This window comes from Mercurialis annua, linkage group LG1-X (assembly GCF_937616625.2).
Source record: "Mercurialis annua linkage group LG1-X, ddMerAnnu1.2, whole genome shotgun sequence".
Lineage (NCBI taxonomy): Eukaryota > Viridiplantae > Streptophyta > Magnoliopsida > Malpighiales > Euphorbiaceae > Mercurialis > Mercurialis annua.
The window spans coordinates 637158-651918 of record NC_065570.1 but is presented as its reverse complement, the minus strand read 5'-3'; the positions used below and the strand labels follow the sequence as shown (position 1 = coordinate 651918).

The following is a 14761-nucleotide window of genomic DNA, read 5'->3' as shown; positions in this document are numbered from 1 at the left end:
AGATACAGGTCTCGGGATTCCTCTACCGAGATCAACCTTGTATCTTAGTTCTTATATTTGGTTGTACCATCGTACAAATTCTCGTTTTACGCTTATTATTTAATTCTATTTTCCGTTCTGTTGTATTGATCCTTTATGGACCATGACATGCACATTCCAATCTACAATCATACATCTATAACACACGCACGTATGGTTATTCGTTATAGTTAAAAGTACGTATGGGGACGTACTATGTTTCTTTATAACATATGAATAATAGTACATATAGGAATGTACTATACTTTTCTCGTACATATTTGGTTCGATACTTGTATATTGCTTAACCCCTTTCCCAGTATTTTAAACATATATGTTCTTTTCATCTATTTATGTTATTCTTAAAATAACGCAGTACGGAAAGTAATCATTTTCAAAACATACATACATGTACTTTTTCAAATATGTATTAAACATATAAGTATTCATATAGTCGTCCGTATATGAAAATACGCGACTTTATGAATATTAACAAGTAATTAAAATGTACTCACTGTGACTGCTATCCAATCACACTTTAGAGCTTAGAAACGTCAAGCTTCCCGAACCCTTTGTTCAGCTGCCTCCTGCCTCATCGGATCTAAAACAATTTCAAAATGTTTGATTCATATCAGAATCCGATTCCAGGATTAATTCTATACTCGAGACACGACACGCTACACTCTTTAACTGTCGTGCTTCTCACGTATTTATCTCGATAAACGATATCTACTCCGTTTACGGATCGAATATCATTTCCAAGTTATCTTATGTTTAACCTCATTAGGTTAACGGTTTAATCAATCGATAATCGATCGATTTCAATCTCGATATGCAATTACGGAACGGGTCGCAAAACAATATGATAGGGCGAAAGGATCCAGGTGCACGTTCGTGCCTTAGGGTGCACGGTCGTGCACTTGCTAGTGGTGCACGTTCGTGCACCTTAGTGCACGGTCGTGCACCACACATAGGTGCACGTTCGTGCACCTTGGTGCACGTTCGTGCACCTTGGTGCACGTTCGTGCACCATTGATGGTGCACATTCGTGCACCTCGGGTGCACGATCGTGCACTTTTGTGCACGATCCCCGGAATCGTTTTCCGGGGCTCCCGACGTGCTATAGGCGTAAAAACGCTCCTAACGCATCCAAAACGCTTATTCTATATTCAAAACATCCAAATTCAATCCTATAATCGTTAAAACGATAAAATCGTTTCGTGGCCTAAAACTTTAACTCGATATATAATGAAATTCATCCATCCAAACGATAAAACGTCAAGCTTACCATGATTCGCCACTGAAATACGATCGTTTCGAGCTATAGAACGTCGGAAACGGACGAGAAACGGAGATCGAGCGACGGAACCGTAATGATCGTCGAAAATGGAAATGAAAGCATCTGATAGTTTTAGGTTCTGGATGCTTCATTCCTTCATGATGAAGGTTATATATATATAATGGCCAATTGACACTTTGATCCTTCATTTCTTTAACTTAAACCATTTCTCTTTTAAACTTTCTATTTTTACTAAACAGTTAATTACTTACTTTAACTCAATTACGTATGTATTATTTATATCCAAATAAATAATACTAACCGAGAATTATTATATTCCGTGAATAATCTTTTAATTGTTATTCTCGAGGCTTAATTGGCTAATTTGCACTTTAGTCCTTAAACTTTTCATAAATTGCAATTTGGCCCCAAAATGCATCCGCGTCCAAATTTTCAAAGGTCTCTGATTGACCTGAGATTTTTACCATAAATACCATAAATCATTTCGCGGACTTTGGAGAAATGAATTCCGTTATGGGATTTATAGTTTATTTTATTTTAATTTCTGAAATTATTTCCTTAAATCCCGCTAATTAGCTTAATAAAATTATTCTAATTTCCCGACATAAATAAATTAAATTCTTCTTAACTTAATTTATCGGAATTCCCGACACGTGGCATGACTAAATTATTTGGGGTATTACAGATTTCTTATTTATCATTTGCATGCTTATTAATTAGAGAAAATAACAAGAAAAGTAATAAATCACAATTGCTTTTCACCAATTGCCATCTTAGGTAGAGTTATTTCTTTATTACCGTTATTATTTCAATTAATAACACAAAACCTATTTAGTTTTCATTTACTGCCATCTTTCTCAAGTTGACATGTGTCCAAGAATAAAACACATGATAGATAGCTGTTTGTGTTCATTAGCATATTCAAATGAGCTATTACGTGAAGCCTATCCTTAAAAGTTGTTCCAGTGGTGTTTCTTTATGATAGAAGGATTGTGCAATGTCTATCGTATTTTTCACATTCATTTTCTTACTCTGTGAAAAACAAAAAGATCCCTCAATGCTTCCTTTACTCTTTGAACTAGGTTTTTATTTTACATCTTTATTTATTAGTTATACGACTGTGTTGGTTTTAAGCTATATTTGGCGACATTTTATGGCTTGACAAGAAGAAAAAAAAATGACATGGCATGACTGAAATCTGGTGAAAATGGACTCAATGAAGTAAAGAGAATTTTTTTTTGATTGAAAATAAAGTGGAAAATAAATATTTTGATTTTTTTGCAGAAAGCAGAAAGTGAATACTGATAGCAAGTAGATGAATTGGAGAAGATAAGAAAGAGATATAGTGAGGGTTTATTGTTTTTTTTAATTGAGAAGATAAGGAGACCAAATACAAATGAAATTTGGACCAAATTAAAATAAAAAAGAAAGAATTTCTAAAGAAATTTTTGAAATTTTTGTGCAGTAATGTGATATTAAACTAATGGGTTACAATCGAATCAACACGGTTTTGTATAGCTTTTAAAATAATTTTTTTTTGAATTTGTTTTTGAATTTAGGTAAAAAAAGAAGAAATTGTAATAAAAAATATGAAAAAATATATTTAAAAGACAATTGTCGATACATCTCTGATACATATTTTATACACGATAGATACATCTCCGATACGTCATAGATAAATAATAGATATATTTTCGATACATTTTTAATACATCTGCGATACATATATGATACATTTTCGATACAATTTGACCGTTCGAACCCTTTTTCTTGTTCTTTTATACGTCTTTTTTTGTAGTTTTATTAGACATATTTGATACATTTCTAATATATACTTGATACATCTTCGATGGTAGTTATGTTTTTTTTATTACATAATTTATACATGATAGATACATTTTATTTTTTAAATTATATATAATATGTATTAAAGATGTATTTTTTTTAAAAATATAAATTTTTAAATGTACGTAACAGATACATCAATGATACGTAATTTATACATGATAAATATATATATTTTAAATGTACTTAATAGATATATTTATGATATATAATTTATACGTATTCGTTATGTATCAATAATGTATCTGTAGTTCATAAAATTAAATTTATTAAAATTACATTATTTGTATATTTTTATATTATTAAAATTTAATACGTTTAGATTTTTAAAATTAAAATTAATATTGATATTTAAAATTTAAATTTAAATTTAAATAGTAAATAAATATATAAATAAAATTGATGGGCAAGGTGCATGAGTGAAGGTGTACTCTGAGAATAGAAGTTTAGGTGGGTAAGAATCTCCTATGGCGCGCGTCAGTCAACCAACAAGGCTGACGCGCGCTGACACATACATAAGATGGCATAGATGAAAAGAAAATTGGTTTTTTTGGTACTAGTGTAAAATTCTTTAGTGAAATGATATTTAGTATAAAACCAATTGTTTTTATGGTGATTTTGTTATTTTCTCTATTAATTATGATATGCTTAGAAATGTTTTAAATTTAAAATTCATACAATCTAGAACCTTATAGGAATACATCCAATAATTTTCATGCAATCCAGTTCTATTCCATGTCTTTCCCATAATAATACATCGGAATTATCATATATGATTAGTTTTTTATTTTCTATTTTTAAATTTTACTATCCTATATGAGGTTCTTCTTCAGTTATGGAATTTCTACAAGATATCTTTCAGAAGTCGTCTATTACCGCAACTTTCCGGTATCTCCGGTATTCTCTTCGTCATTTTCGTTATGTATTGGAAGATTATTTTTATAGATTTAAAGATTTACAATGTATTAAGGTTTTAGATTTTAAAAATTTATACATTTTATATTGTAAGTTTTTATCTTTAAGGAATAAAAATCCTATTATAAGTTAATTTCTTTTGTCTTGAATGAATTTCAATATATATCATTGTTTTATTTAATTATTTTATTAATTATTTTTTATATTTTCATGATTATTATAAATAAATAAAAAATTAAAATTTTTTATTTGTTATGAACACTCGACTCCATTAATATTTGATGTAATTTTCTAACATTGTCATAATTTTTTGTCGAGAACGTAATATGAGAAACTTTAGCGTCTACATTCTTATTTTAGGTGTAAAATACAAACGTTCATATTATAACAATTAAACCTATTTGACCTGAAAATTAAATCAATTGGAGTGTGCAATAATTGAAGTGAATAAACTGTTTTAAACAAATTTTCGCATATAATACAAACAAGTCCTATTAAAGAAAGAATAAATCTGCAATCCTTTATTATTAATCACATATTCTATAATATAAAATGAATATAGATTTATAAAATACAAAAAAAGATATCATATATCAAATAAAAAATTTATTGCTAGAATATTATAACATGTATTTATTTTATATTATTAGTTTATAAATTATAATTTTTATATTCTTCATATAGTATTTTTAATAAATTATTATTTAAATTTAATATTAATTTGATTCCGCATAAATGCGTGGATTTATGACTAGTTTTTAAAAAATAAGGAAACCAGAAACTAGTTTATCCCAGATCCCAAAAACATGAAAGTATTTGTGTAACAAAAAGATGGAAAAGTTTAAAAAGATAGAGAGTTGTACGGTGAGATAGATTAAGTACGGTGCGACCCACAAAGTTCCACGTTCGATAATTGGAAACGCACATGCTGCATTGACGTGATTGTCTCAAATCATAAATTGATACGGAAAGTCAATTGTAATAAATAAACACTTTAAGTCCTATCCAATCCCATCCCACCGAAACTATTCAATCTTAAATATATAAGTTGTAGTACATTTTAGTCCCTTTGTTTAATTGTTTTCTTATTAGTATTTTCTTTATATTTTGACGTTATAGAATATGTTTTTTATTCATAACATCAATGAATTTAATATATAAATTAACGTATATAACCAATAATAAGAATAGATGATATTAGAAATATATCTATAACACTTTATATATTTATAATATATGTGAATATATAAAAATAACATATAAAATGGAACAAAGAGGATGACATATTTTGTTGTTATTATTTTAAAATTAATAATGTTATACATGAAATATTAATTTTCGCTATTCAAAGTAATTTTTTGATAAAAAGATATTACTATTATAAACAAAAAATTAACATCTATACTCCATATAAATATTTAAATTCATTTTGTAATTAATCCAACTTTATTTTCAATCACGGCCATCTACAAATTGTTGCTTCAAAAGTCTTTTTAAAGTCTTTCTTTGTATCAAAAATCAAAATAATTAGAAAGATAATTATCTAGTCATCGATGCATTGTATCTTAAGAACACAACTTGTTGTTTTCAACAATGAATGCCGGTCCTAACACTCCAACTTTCACCATTTTACGTGTCTCATTCTCATAGCCGTATTTCTTGACTGCTAACCTCATCCCAATTCATTGTCTTTTCTTTACTTTTTTTCTTCTTCTTGGCAGTTTCGTGACTGCTCTCTTAGACTTGAACCACAAAAACATATTACTTCTATGAGTTGAACATTGAATTGAATTTCAATTCTTTAACTTTTATTAACAAATTTCAACTATGCCAACTTTTTTGTATTTCTTGTATATCTCACTAAACAACTAATAACACAAGTTATTCAAAATCAAATTACAATGAGAAAAAAATATTTGTGTTTGGATCCCTCTTCCCGGCCCCAGCCAGAACTAAATATTATGAACATGTAATCTCCAGTTATCCCCCCAAAAAGAACTAATTAAAAAAATGAAAGAACTGAAATTAACAAACTATAACAAAGGATCAAAATACTTGAAAAATGGGACGTTTTCTAGCTAGTTTCTGTTGCTTGTGTTATTTCCATTGCTGTTAATGTGGCTATTGGCGGAACTGCCGTTAGCCCCACCAATAATCGAGGTGATGGCCGCTGCGAGAGCTGCTGTGAAGTTGGGATCGGCGGTGATGGCAGCTGTGGCAGCGCTCACTTGATCAACTGTGGAATGTTGCTGAGATTGAGGATGGGATAATTCCTGAGATAATTGGAGACCGGAAAATTTTGATTGATTGTAAAGGGCTTGACCAAAAACTTGGGGTTGGCCTGGAAATGGGACTTGGAAATGTGTCGGAGGTCTTTGGTGCGGTTGTAAGGGATTTGGACCGTGAGTGAGGTCTAATGTTACTGTCGGAAATGGGGCTGATGCTGAAATAGTGGCTACACTTGATGAACATGGCAGGATTGCTCTTGCTAGTAAATTAGGATTCATTATCCCATCTGCACTCGACATTGATCCTGAGAGTAGCATGCTTGCGGCGGCGGCTGTCGTTGATGCCATCGCCATTGCTGCCGGCGGTAGAGGGTGGTTATGACTTCCTTCGTATGTGGTTATCAATATTGATCTGTCCTCCGCACACCGTTGAACCTGTAATTCAAACACCATAATTGTTATTCTCACTCGAGTTTCGTCTAAGAGCTTGAACTCTTAAAAGAATTGGTTATTTTACGATCAAATTTCTTTATAAGTTAGAACATACTTGCTTACGAACTGGACAACCAACGGCCATGGTGCACCTATAGTAAGCTCTAGGACATGGATTTCCTTTAGCCATCTTTTGCCCGTATTTTCTCCATTGGCACCCATCAGTGATCTGATTAATCATAGTCAAATCGAAATAATTAGACACTAAAATAATTGATTGCTGAAGAAGGCTAGACTATATGTAATCTTTAATAAATAAATGCTCACCATGGGAGCTTCGGATCGAGCTCGAACTGAGACACGGGCTTTTCTCATGGTGGCGTCGGTGTTTTGCTCAATGTTAACTCTGTTAGGTGGACTCAGTTTTTGAACTTTATTAGGATTCCAACCCCGAGTTTCCGACTCAGGGCTGTCTTCTCGCGCAATAATTGCGGTAGAATTCTCTTGATCATATGAACACATCTCCCGTTTGCCATTATTTTTGACAGATGCTGTTTCCATATTAGTTTGAGGTGTGCCTGAACGAGTCCTTTCATCGTCCGATGACGAATGAGATATCTCATCCGTTTCAGCCGATGGACCAGGATCCAAGAATTGCCTCGGCACCATCTCATGTTTCTTTTCCTCGGATTTTCCTTGTATAACCTGAATTTACATAATAGTCAAACAAATGAATATAACTAACAATTAAGTGCTGTAATAAAGTAGAATTTTACTTAATTAGGCTTTAAACTTGAGAAAATTAATGAAAGGAAATAATTTATTTACCTCAAGCTCTTGAGCTTCATGTTTTTGTTGTTGCTGCTGCATTAAAGCTAGAAGATGCATATGTAAAGCATTATAATTGGTGGTAACTTGACTCAGCATGTCTCTTAACTTTTGATTCTCATCATTCATTCTTTGGAGATCAACCTGCAATTGTACTAGCTGCAAATAAATCTTTAATTATTGGGCAATCTTCTAAGCATACTATAATAAAATTTAAAATTTGGGTTTTCATTTCTTGCTAAGAAAAAAATAGATATTCTTACCTCACTTTTGGATCGTTTATCATCAACTTCAGAGGAAACTCCATCATCCACCATGGATTCATCACTTCCAGTGTTAGCTGTAAGAAGGTGCAATCCAGTCTGCAACCAAAATTCACCGTAAAATTTTAAGTAAGAAAAACAAATTTATATTTCTATAGAATTAGAACTAAAATTGTAGAATGAAAGAAATGGTTGACTTACATTCACACCAAGATTGGACCTTGGAGCGACATCACCATAAGAATTTTCTTTCTTGACAGAAATATTAGTAGCTTTTGAATCATCATGATCACGATCAACATCAAGATCATCGTTATTATTGATATCAGAAGCTACCCTATTCTTGTTATCGGAAAAGAAATCGAGTTCGCTAGCAGGCAGCCGGCTGCGATCATGATCGGCGGGAGAATGAGCTGGGGTAAGGTTAACCGGGCGGAAGGGAAACATTCTAACAGAATCACTCATGTCAAAGATATTGTTTCTCTTAAAATTTCCGTCCGGGCGGGTGGCGGTGGAGCTGGAAAAGAAAGAGTTGACGAGAGGGTGGTCTGCAGATTCAAGAGTAAGACCCCATCCTTTGTCCATATAAGATGAAGAAAATAAAGAAGTGATGAAGGTGGAGAGTGGTGTAGATATAGATGGAGATGCAGAGAGAGAGAGAGAGGAGATCGGAGAAGAAGAAAAGGTGTTATGTGTGAGAAGTCTGTGAAGTCTTTTACCGGTGCAATTGGGTCGGCTATAAAAAGGGTTGGACGTAGACCAAATTTATTAACAATAAATACTGTTAGATTTCCATTTTTCCATTTTTCAGTCTTTTTTGGGATTTTCATGCGTCAGATCCTGCGTCAGTTTGCCACCTGTCTACTCACTATTTTCTTCCTTTTTTGTTTACTTTTCCTTTTTCATCAATAAAACCATTTAATTAACCGGTTTTTAAGAGAACTTCTTAGATAGACCATCACATTATTCCTGGACTAATTTTATGCATAATAATAAATCATTAAAATGATGACAATTTAATAATATTACCATTCAAATGTATAAATAAATAATAAACGAATTTATAAAATTACCATCATTTTATGATGTGTCATTATGTGATAGGGTGAGTACACGGATGACGTGGTAAACTGAGTCTACCTAAAATTTTCTCGGCTTTTTAAATGAACAAAAAATCAAAGCGCCCCACATAGGATCTTTAACTCAGTTTTTATTTATTTGGCAACAAATTTTAAAATTCTTTATTTATGAGTTAAATAATCTCATAATTTATATTTTTATTATAAAAAATAAGTTAAGAATAATTTTCTCGCAACAATTAGGAAATTTTTTTAATTTTTATTTCGCATCACTCGTCTCTAATTTATATTTTATATGTTTTTAAAATGCAATTATAGAGTTATTTGATTTAAAAATAAACAAAATTAAAAATAGATGCTCAAATAAATATAAATAATTTTATACTAGAACTCCAAAAATTTAGGGAGTGCGTTGCCCTGTTCATTTTTAAATCGACTCACATTTTCATTTTGCAGCAACAAGGCCAAAACCAAAAGGTTTACAATATTTTTTGACTATGGATATATTTATTAATGTTGTAGAATCATTATCTATTACCCAAGTTAAGTTAAACGCTCAAAATAAATAACTATTCTTTACTTCATTTATATATTATTTTATCAATAACTCTCATGTGATTTTTATAATTCTTCAAGATAATTTATTTTCTATTTGTATTATGTGAGAAAAAAATAGTTATGAGAAATACTGAGGCAATAATTCTCAAAACTTTTCCAATCTTCTAAAATAAAAGAATTAAAAATTAACAATAATTTAACTAGATTTTTCAAAAAAATTGTACTATGTGATATTATGTAATAAAAAAGAATTATTAAATAGCATATATAGAAAATTTTATAATTATATATATATTTAAAGTTGGAGGTTCCGTGAGAAAAAATAAGTTCAAAATTCTAATGGAAACTGTTCAGCGCTTCATTTATAATTTAAGGTACTAAAATATATGTTAATAGTTATAAGTGTATTGTATTATGTAAATTGGATTGTATTATAGTATCCTTTATTTTCCACAAAGAACTTAGAAAAATAGAAAGAACAGAGAAAGAGAAGGGGTAGGTTTTCGTCAAGGAAGTGTTTGACTCTTTCCTAAATCAAATCCCTTAAGAAAACTATATAAAAAAACTAAGAAATCAAAGCTATGAAATAAATCCACCGCCCCGAATTAGGCGCCGCGTTCAACGTGACAAAATAAAAAAAAACATATGGAGTATAAATCTTACACAATTTTAAAGCTTTAAATATCTCCAAAAAAATAGTTTAAGATTTGTTTTGAAAGGTGTTAAGACATTATCTTTTGTTGGAAAAAATATTAGAGTGACGACTGGAATTTTTAAGATTTATTATTCAAGTGTCGAATGTATATTTCTTTTAAATTTATATTTAAACCTTTTATCTTTAAATATCAACTATGTCCTTTTAAATGTTTTCAATCACCAACAAAACTATACAAGTGAAACTTTTTTTTTTTGAAATTTAATAGTAGTATTTTGCAATTATACATTTATCTAGGTGAAATTTTAAAAAGAAACAAATCATATTACAAAACTAAATTTTTCTAATCTAAGCAACTAAATAAATTAAACTTTTTCTAATTTTTTTATAAATCTTACTAAAACTTTCAATTTCAATAATTCTATCATAATTATTAAAAGTCACCGCAATTTTAGCCAATCTCGATACTTGACATGTATTTTTAGGATTTTAAATGATGAATTAATTGTTTTAACCATATTTAACTTTAATTTGATATTTTCACATTTAGAATATCAAAAATAAACCTTTTAATATATAAGTTAACATGTCAATTAGGTAATTTTTACAATTATATTACTTTATTGTGAAATTATAGAATTGGAATAGAATTACGGAAATTAAATTTTTTATGTAGATTTATAAAAAGTAAAAAAACTTGAATTTTTTGGGTGATTGGGCCATTTTTTTGACCTTGTTAGTAGTTTATTGATTAAATATAGTTAAAAGCACTTGTTGGATACACTTTGAAAAATTTAAATACTAATCTAAAATAATTAAGGTTCAGATATTCAAATGGGATATTCAAAAAAGATTAAGCACCATTATCATTATTTTTTTTCTTTATACTTAAATTTGAGAAAGTGTTTATTGTGAAAAAGGAAATAAAGCCAGGTCAACGAATTTGACGGACATGAGTAGGGGGATGACTGGAGACCGGGTGTGGCAGTAGCCAAGTCGGAGGGCTGGGGCCCTCCACGAAGCAGAGACAAATTTCTTTAGACATCACGTTATAGTTCAGATCTGCTTTCTCCGGTAAGTATGTTGACTGTTTACCCGTGGGACCGAGTCACTTGCTTTGACTTTGAGCATCTCTTCTCTTTTCTTTATTCCTTTATTTTTTTATTTTTTTCTGGTTTAACTTGCCTAATTGTTTTTAATTGTGGTAGCATTATTTTCTTTTGATTTACTCTCACAATTCTTAAAGTAAAATAAAAAATGAGCATTTAAAAAAATTGCTTTAAGGGAAAACAAATTATGAAAACACATTAAATATTGTAGATTTTTAATACTCTTAGACAAATAAAAATTATAATTTAATTGTTGATATTTATAATTATAACTTTTTATGAGGTAAATATAAAAGAATTTTATTTTGATAATATAAAATGATAAATATTATCTTTTTTTTTTATGAAAAACAATAAATATTATTGATAACGTAATTAGCGACATAAAGGCAATAAAGCAGCGTCAACAACATAAAGAGTTAGGCAATTAGAGGACCCGGACCGAGCTACCTTCACTAAACAGCATACCGGACTACTAACTGCACGAACAGACGAGCTAAGAGAAATGATATCTCGGTATAAAACATGATCGATGCGGTGACCGAAATACTCATCCTAACTCAGCCAATTGCCTGACCAATTTCTAGTCCCACTAACAAACTCTCTGGGGTCACTAACAGAATCGGACACCTAAAAAATGTTCCTGCATCGCGTATCTTGCTTGATATATGAGACACAATGAGAAGCTGTCATATCAGTTAACCGATTTGTGGGGACCAAGAGAAAAGGAATAATCAGCTGAGGTAGGTTTGCACAAAGTGAACCTATATGAGACACCTAATGTGCAAATCATGAGATAATTATTTTTTTCTTATTTTGCACCTTCTTTTTCTCTTCTCTTCTTTTTTTTCTTTCTACAAATACTGACTAGACCGTACAGAGAGATTTGCCGGTGTTCCTCACCGGTATTTCTTCTAACGTTTCTGTTTGTTCTTGTTCTTTCAGATTCTGTTAACCCGATCAGACGACAGTGATTTATCAATTATGGATGGAGAGAATACACAATAATCATCTTAAACCTCCTACCCAAATTAATAGTCACGAAGTTTATGTTGTGTGCGCCAACTACTTGAAAAAGGCAGGACCACATATAACAATGTTATTTGCCCTTCTAGTCTTTACATCTTTAATTAATCAATTAAGCTACAACACTAACTTGTAGATTTAAAACATTATTAATTAATTGCTCAATCCGAACTCTTACTTCTTTCTATTGCACACGGAGTAACCATAGTTTTCTTAGTGATTAGGCTTTCACACGTTGAAATAATAGCATTGAATAAAAAAAGTAATTATTTTAATGTGGATAAAACATGAAAATATAGTTAGTGATTTTAGCACAGGGTATGGATTAGAAAGGTGGTAGCTAGCTTGAATTTGTATTCTAAACTTGGAAAAAAAATACTACATTGTAGCTTCCTTTATTTACCTTGACTGGCCAGCGTTTCTCTTTTTCAAGAAACTTGAGCTTAATTAGGAGCAACATACATAGATCGGAGAAATTTCGGCCTTCTTTTTTTGACTAATTTTCTCGTACGAATTTGACATTTTTTTATATTTTAAAAATATTAATATTTCCTCCTAATTATACATCACATAATTTAGCTATATGTTATGGTTACTAGCTAATTGGTCGAGCAATTGTTACACCATGATATACTTTTATCACCTATGCCATCTTATACTTTGAAACCGTTCAAGAATCCTCATGTTTGATGTAACCAATAAAAAAGAAGTAGAAGATTATGCTCATTACATGTATACATAATTCCAGTAGCTATTATTCTTTCAAAGCTCCAGTACATATAAATTGCAGACAAATTATATATAGGATGTCACATGAAAATTAATCTTATATTATAAAAATAACTAGCTAGCCGAACATCTTAATCAGTACTATTAAATGAAGTTCTAGTAATTATTTTTTTCGGTCTATAATATTTATCGCTTTTGAGAATATTTTTTGGTTCATAATATTTATCATTTTAATATGTATTCTCTCCACCTCGAATTAATTGTTCACTTTATTTTTTACACACAATTTAAGAAAAACAAATAATATTCTAAATTTTAATTAATTATCTCCATTTGCCTTATCATACCTTTATTTAGTGCCATGATTAATTCAATTATTTAATATAATAGCAAAAAATAGTAGACTTTAAATAAAAAAATATAGAAATATTGATTTTAAAATATTGTGAGTTACTAGAAATAGGCAAGTATTTAGAAAGAAAAAAAATAGAAGATGAACAATTTTTTTGGATGAAGAGTGTATATTATGTTATATATTTAATTAATTAATTAGAAATTGCCAAAGTTTGGACATTAATTCTAGAGCTTTTAATCATATAAAATCTAATAATATATATTAAATAGTTAATTTATTTAAAAATTTGAACTATTAGGCGAGATTATAATAATACTAATTATTATTATTGTCTAATAGGTAGAAGGTGTTTTAACTTTATTTTTGAGTTAATTAGACAAAATACTACAACTTCTCAACTTAATTAGATAATTACGTTCATATCTTTCTCTTTTGAAAAATACAATTTGTTCTTTTCTTTTTTGATTTTTATACTTTTAATTTTACACAAATATCAAATGTTCTTTTAATCTTTTCATAACCTAATTTCTTCAAATAAAAGTCATGGCAGCCAAGAGTAAATAGAGAGGAAGCAACTGTTGAACCACGTGAGACGACCGTCGGCAGTGAGACCGGCAATAGCAACGCCGATGTGGTCATCGACTTTGAAGATCTTCTTTTGGTGAGACGATAGCTCAGAATTAGCCCTATTAACGCACACGACAACCACGTGAGTATTAGATCAGAGTCCAATTGCCGCTGAGCCTTGCTTTACAGCCTCCATGGCATACTCTACCTAGAATAGCCGTCCGGCGGGGCTCCGATTTGGTTTCCGGTTGGGGTTGTTCTATTCTTTGTTGTGGCTGGATTCTTGAGTTTTGTTGGGTTCATTGTGGAGGTTTGTGGCATATTGTCGTGATTGTATAGATATAATCAATGGTCAGCCTGCACTCTAGGTGTTTGAAGAAATGCTTTTGAGAATTGTAATGTTTTTGGGGTGTTGGATAACTAATGGTTACTACTGGGTAAACCGTTTGGTAACTTTGTAATAAATTTTATTTTCAATATATTATAAATAAAATCGTTAGTTAACTGGTTGTCGTCGCCGGAGGTAGCGGACCTGTTGTGATGAAATTTATTTTGTTGCTATTTAACCAATCGTTAGTTAACTGGTTTTTCTTTTGTGAACAACGGTGGTGATGTGGTGGTGGTTCGATTTTTGGTGTTGCACTGCCTGCACTCTAAGTGTTTGAAAAAATGCTTATGAGAATTGTTATGTTTTTGGGTGTTGGATTACCAATGGCTAACATTAGGTAAACCGTTGGATAACTTGTAATAAACGTTATTTTGAATATATTATTAATAAAAATGTTAGTTAACTGTTGTTGAATTTTATTTTGTTGCTATTTAACCAATGGTGTACTAAAGGTATACCAATGACC

At 30.4% G+C, this 14761-nt stretch overlaps 1 protein-coding gene across 2 annotated transcripts; it reads right to left on the bottom strand.

Annotated features, from left to right (window-relative positions):
• Positions 1–5864: 5864 nt before the first annotated feature.
• Positions 5865–8580, bottom strand: LOC126665515 (probable WRKY transcription factor 31). 2 transcript variants are annotated; one of them, XM_050358336.2, is made up of 6 exons: positions 8031–8580; positions 7830–7928; positions 7567–7710; positions 7066–7443; positions 6854–6967; positions 5865–6741 (listed from the first exon to the last, which is right to left on the bottom strand). In XM_050358336.2, the coding sequence occupies exons 1-6, from the start codon at positions 8412–8414 to the stop codon at positions 6157–6159; spliced, it is 1704 nt and encodes a 567-aa protein (XP_050214293.1). In that variant the 5' UTR covers positions 8415–8580; the 3' UTR covers positions 5865–6156. The 2 variants fall into 2 exon arrangements, with proteins under 2 accessions (XP_050214293.1, XP_050214292.1); XM_050358335.2 differs by having other exon boundaries at positions 7567–7725; positions 8031–8579.
• Between the last annotated feature and the right edge of the window lie 6181 nt (positions 8581–14761).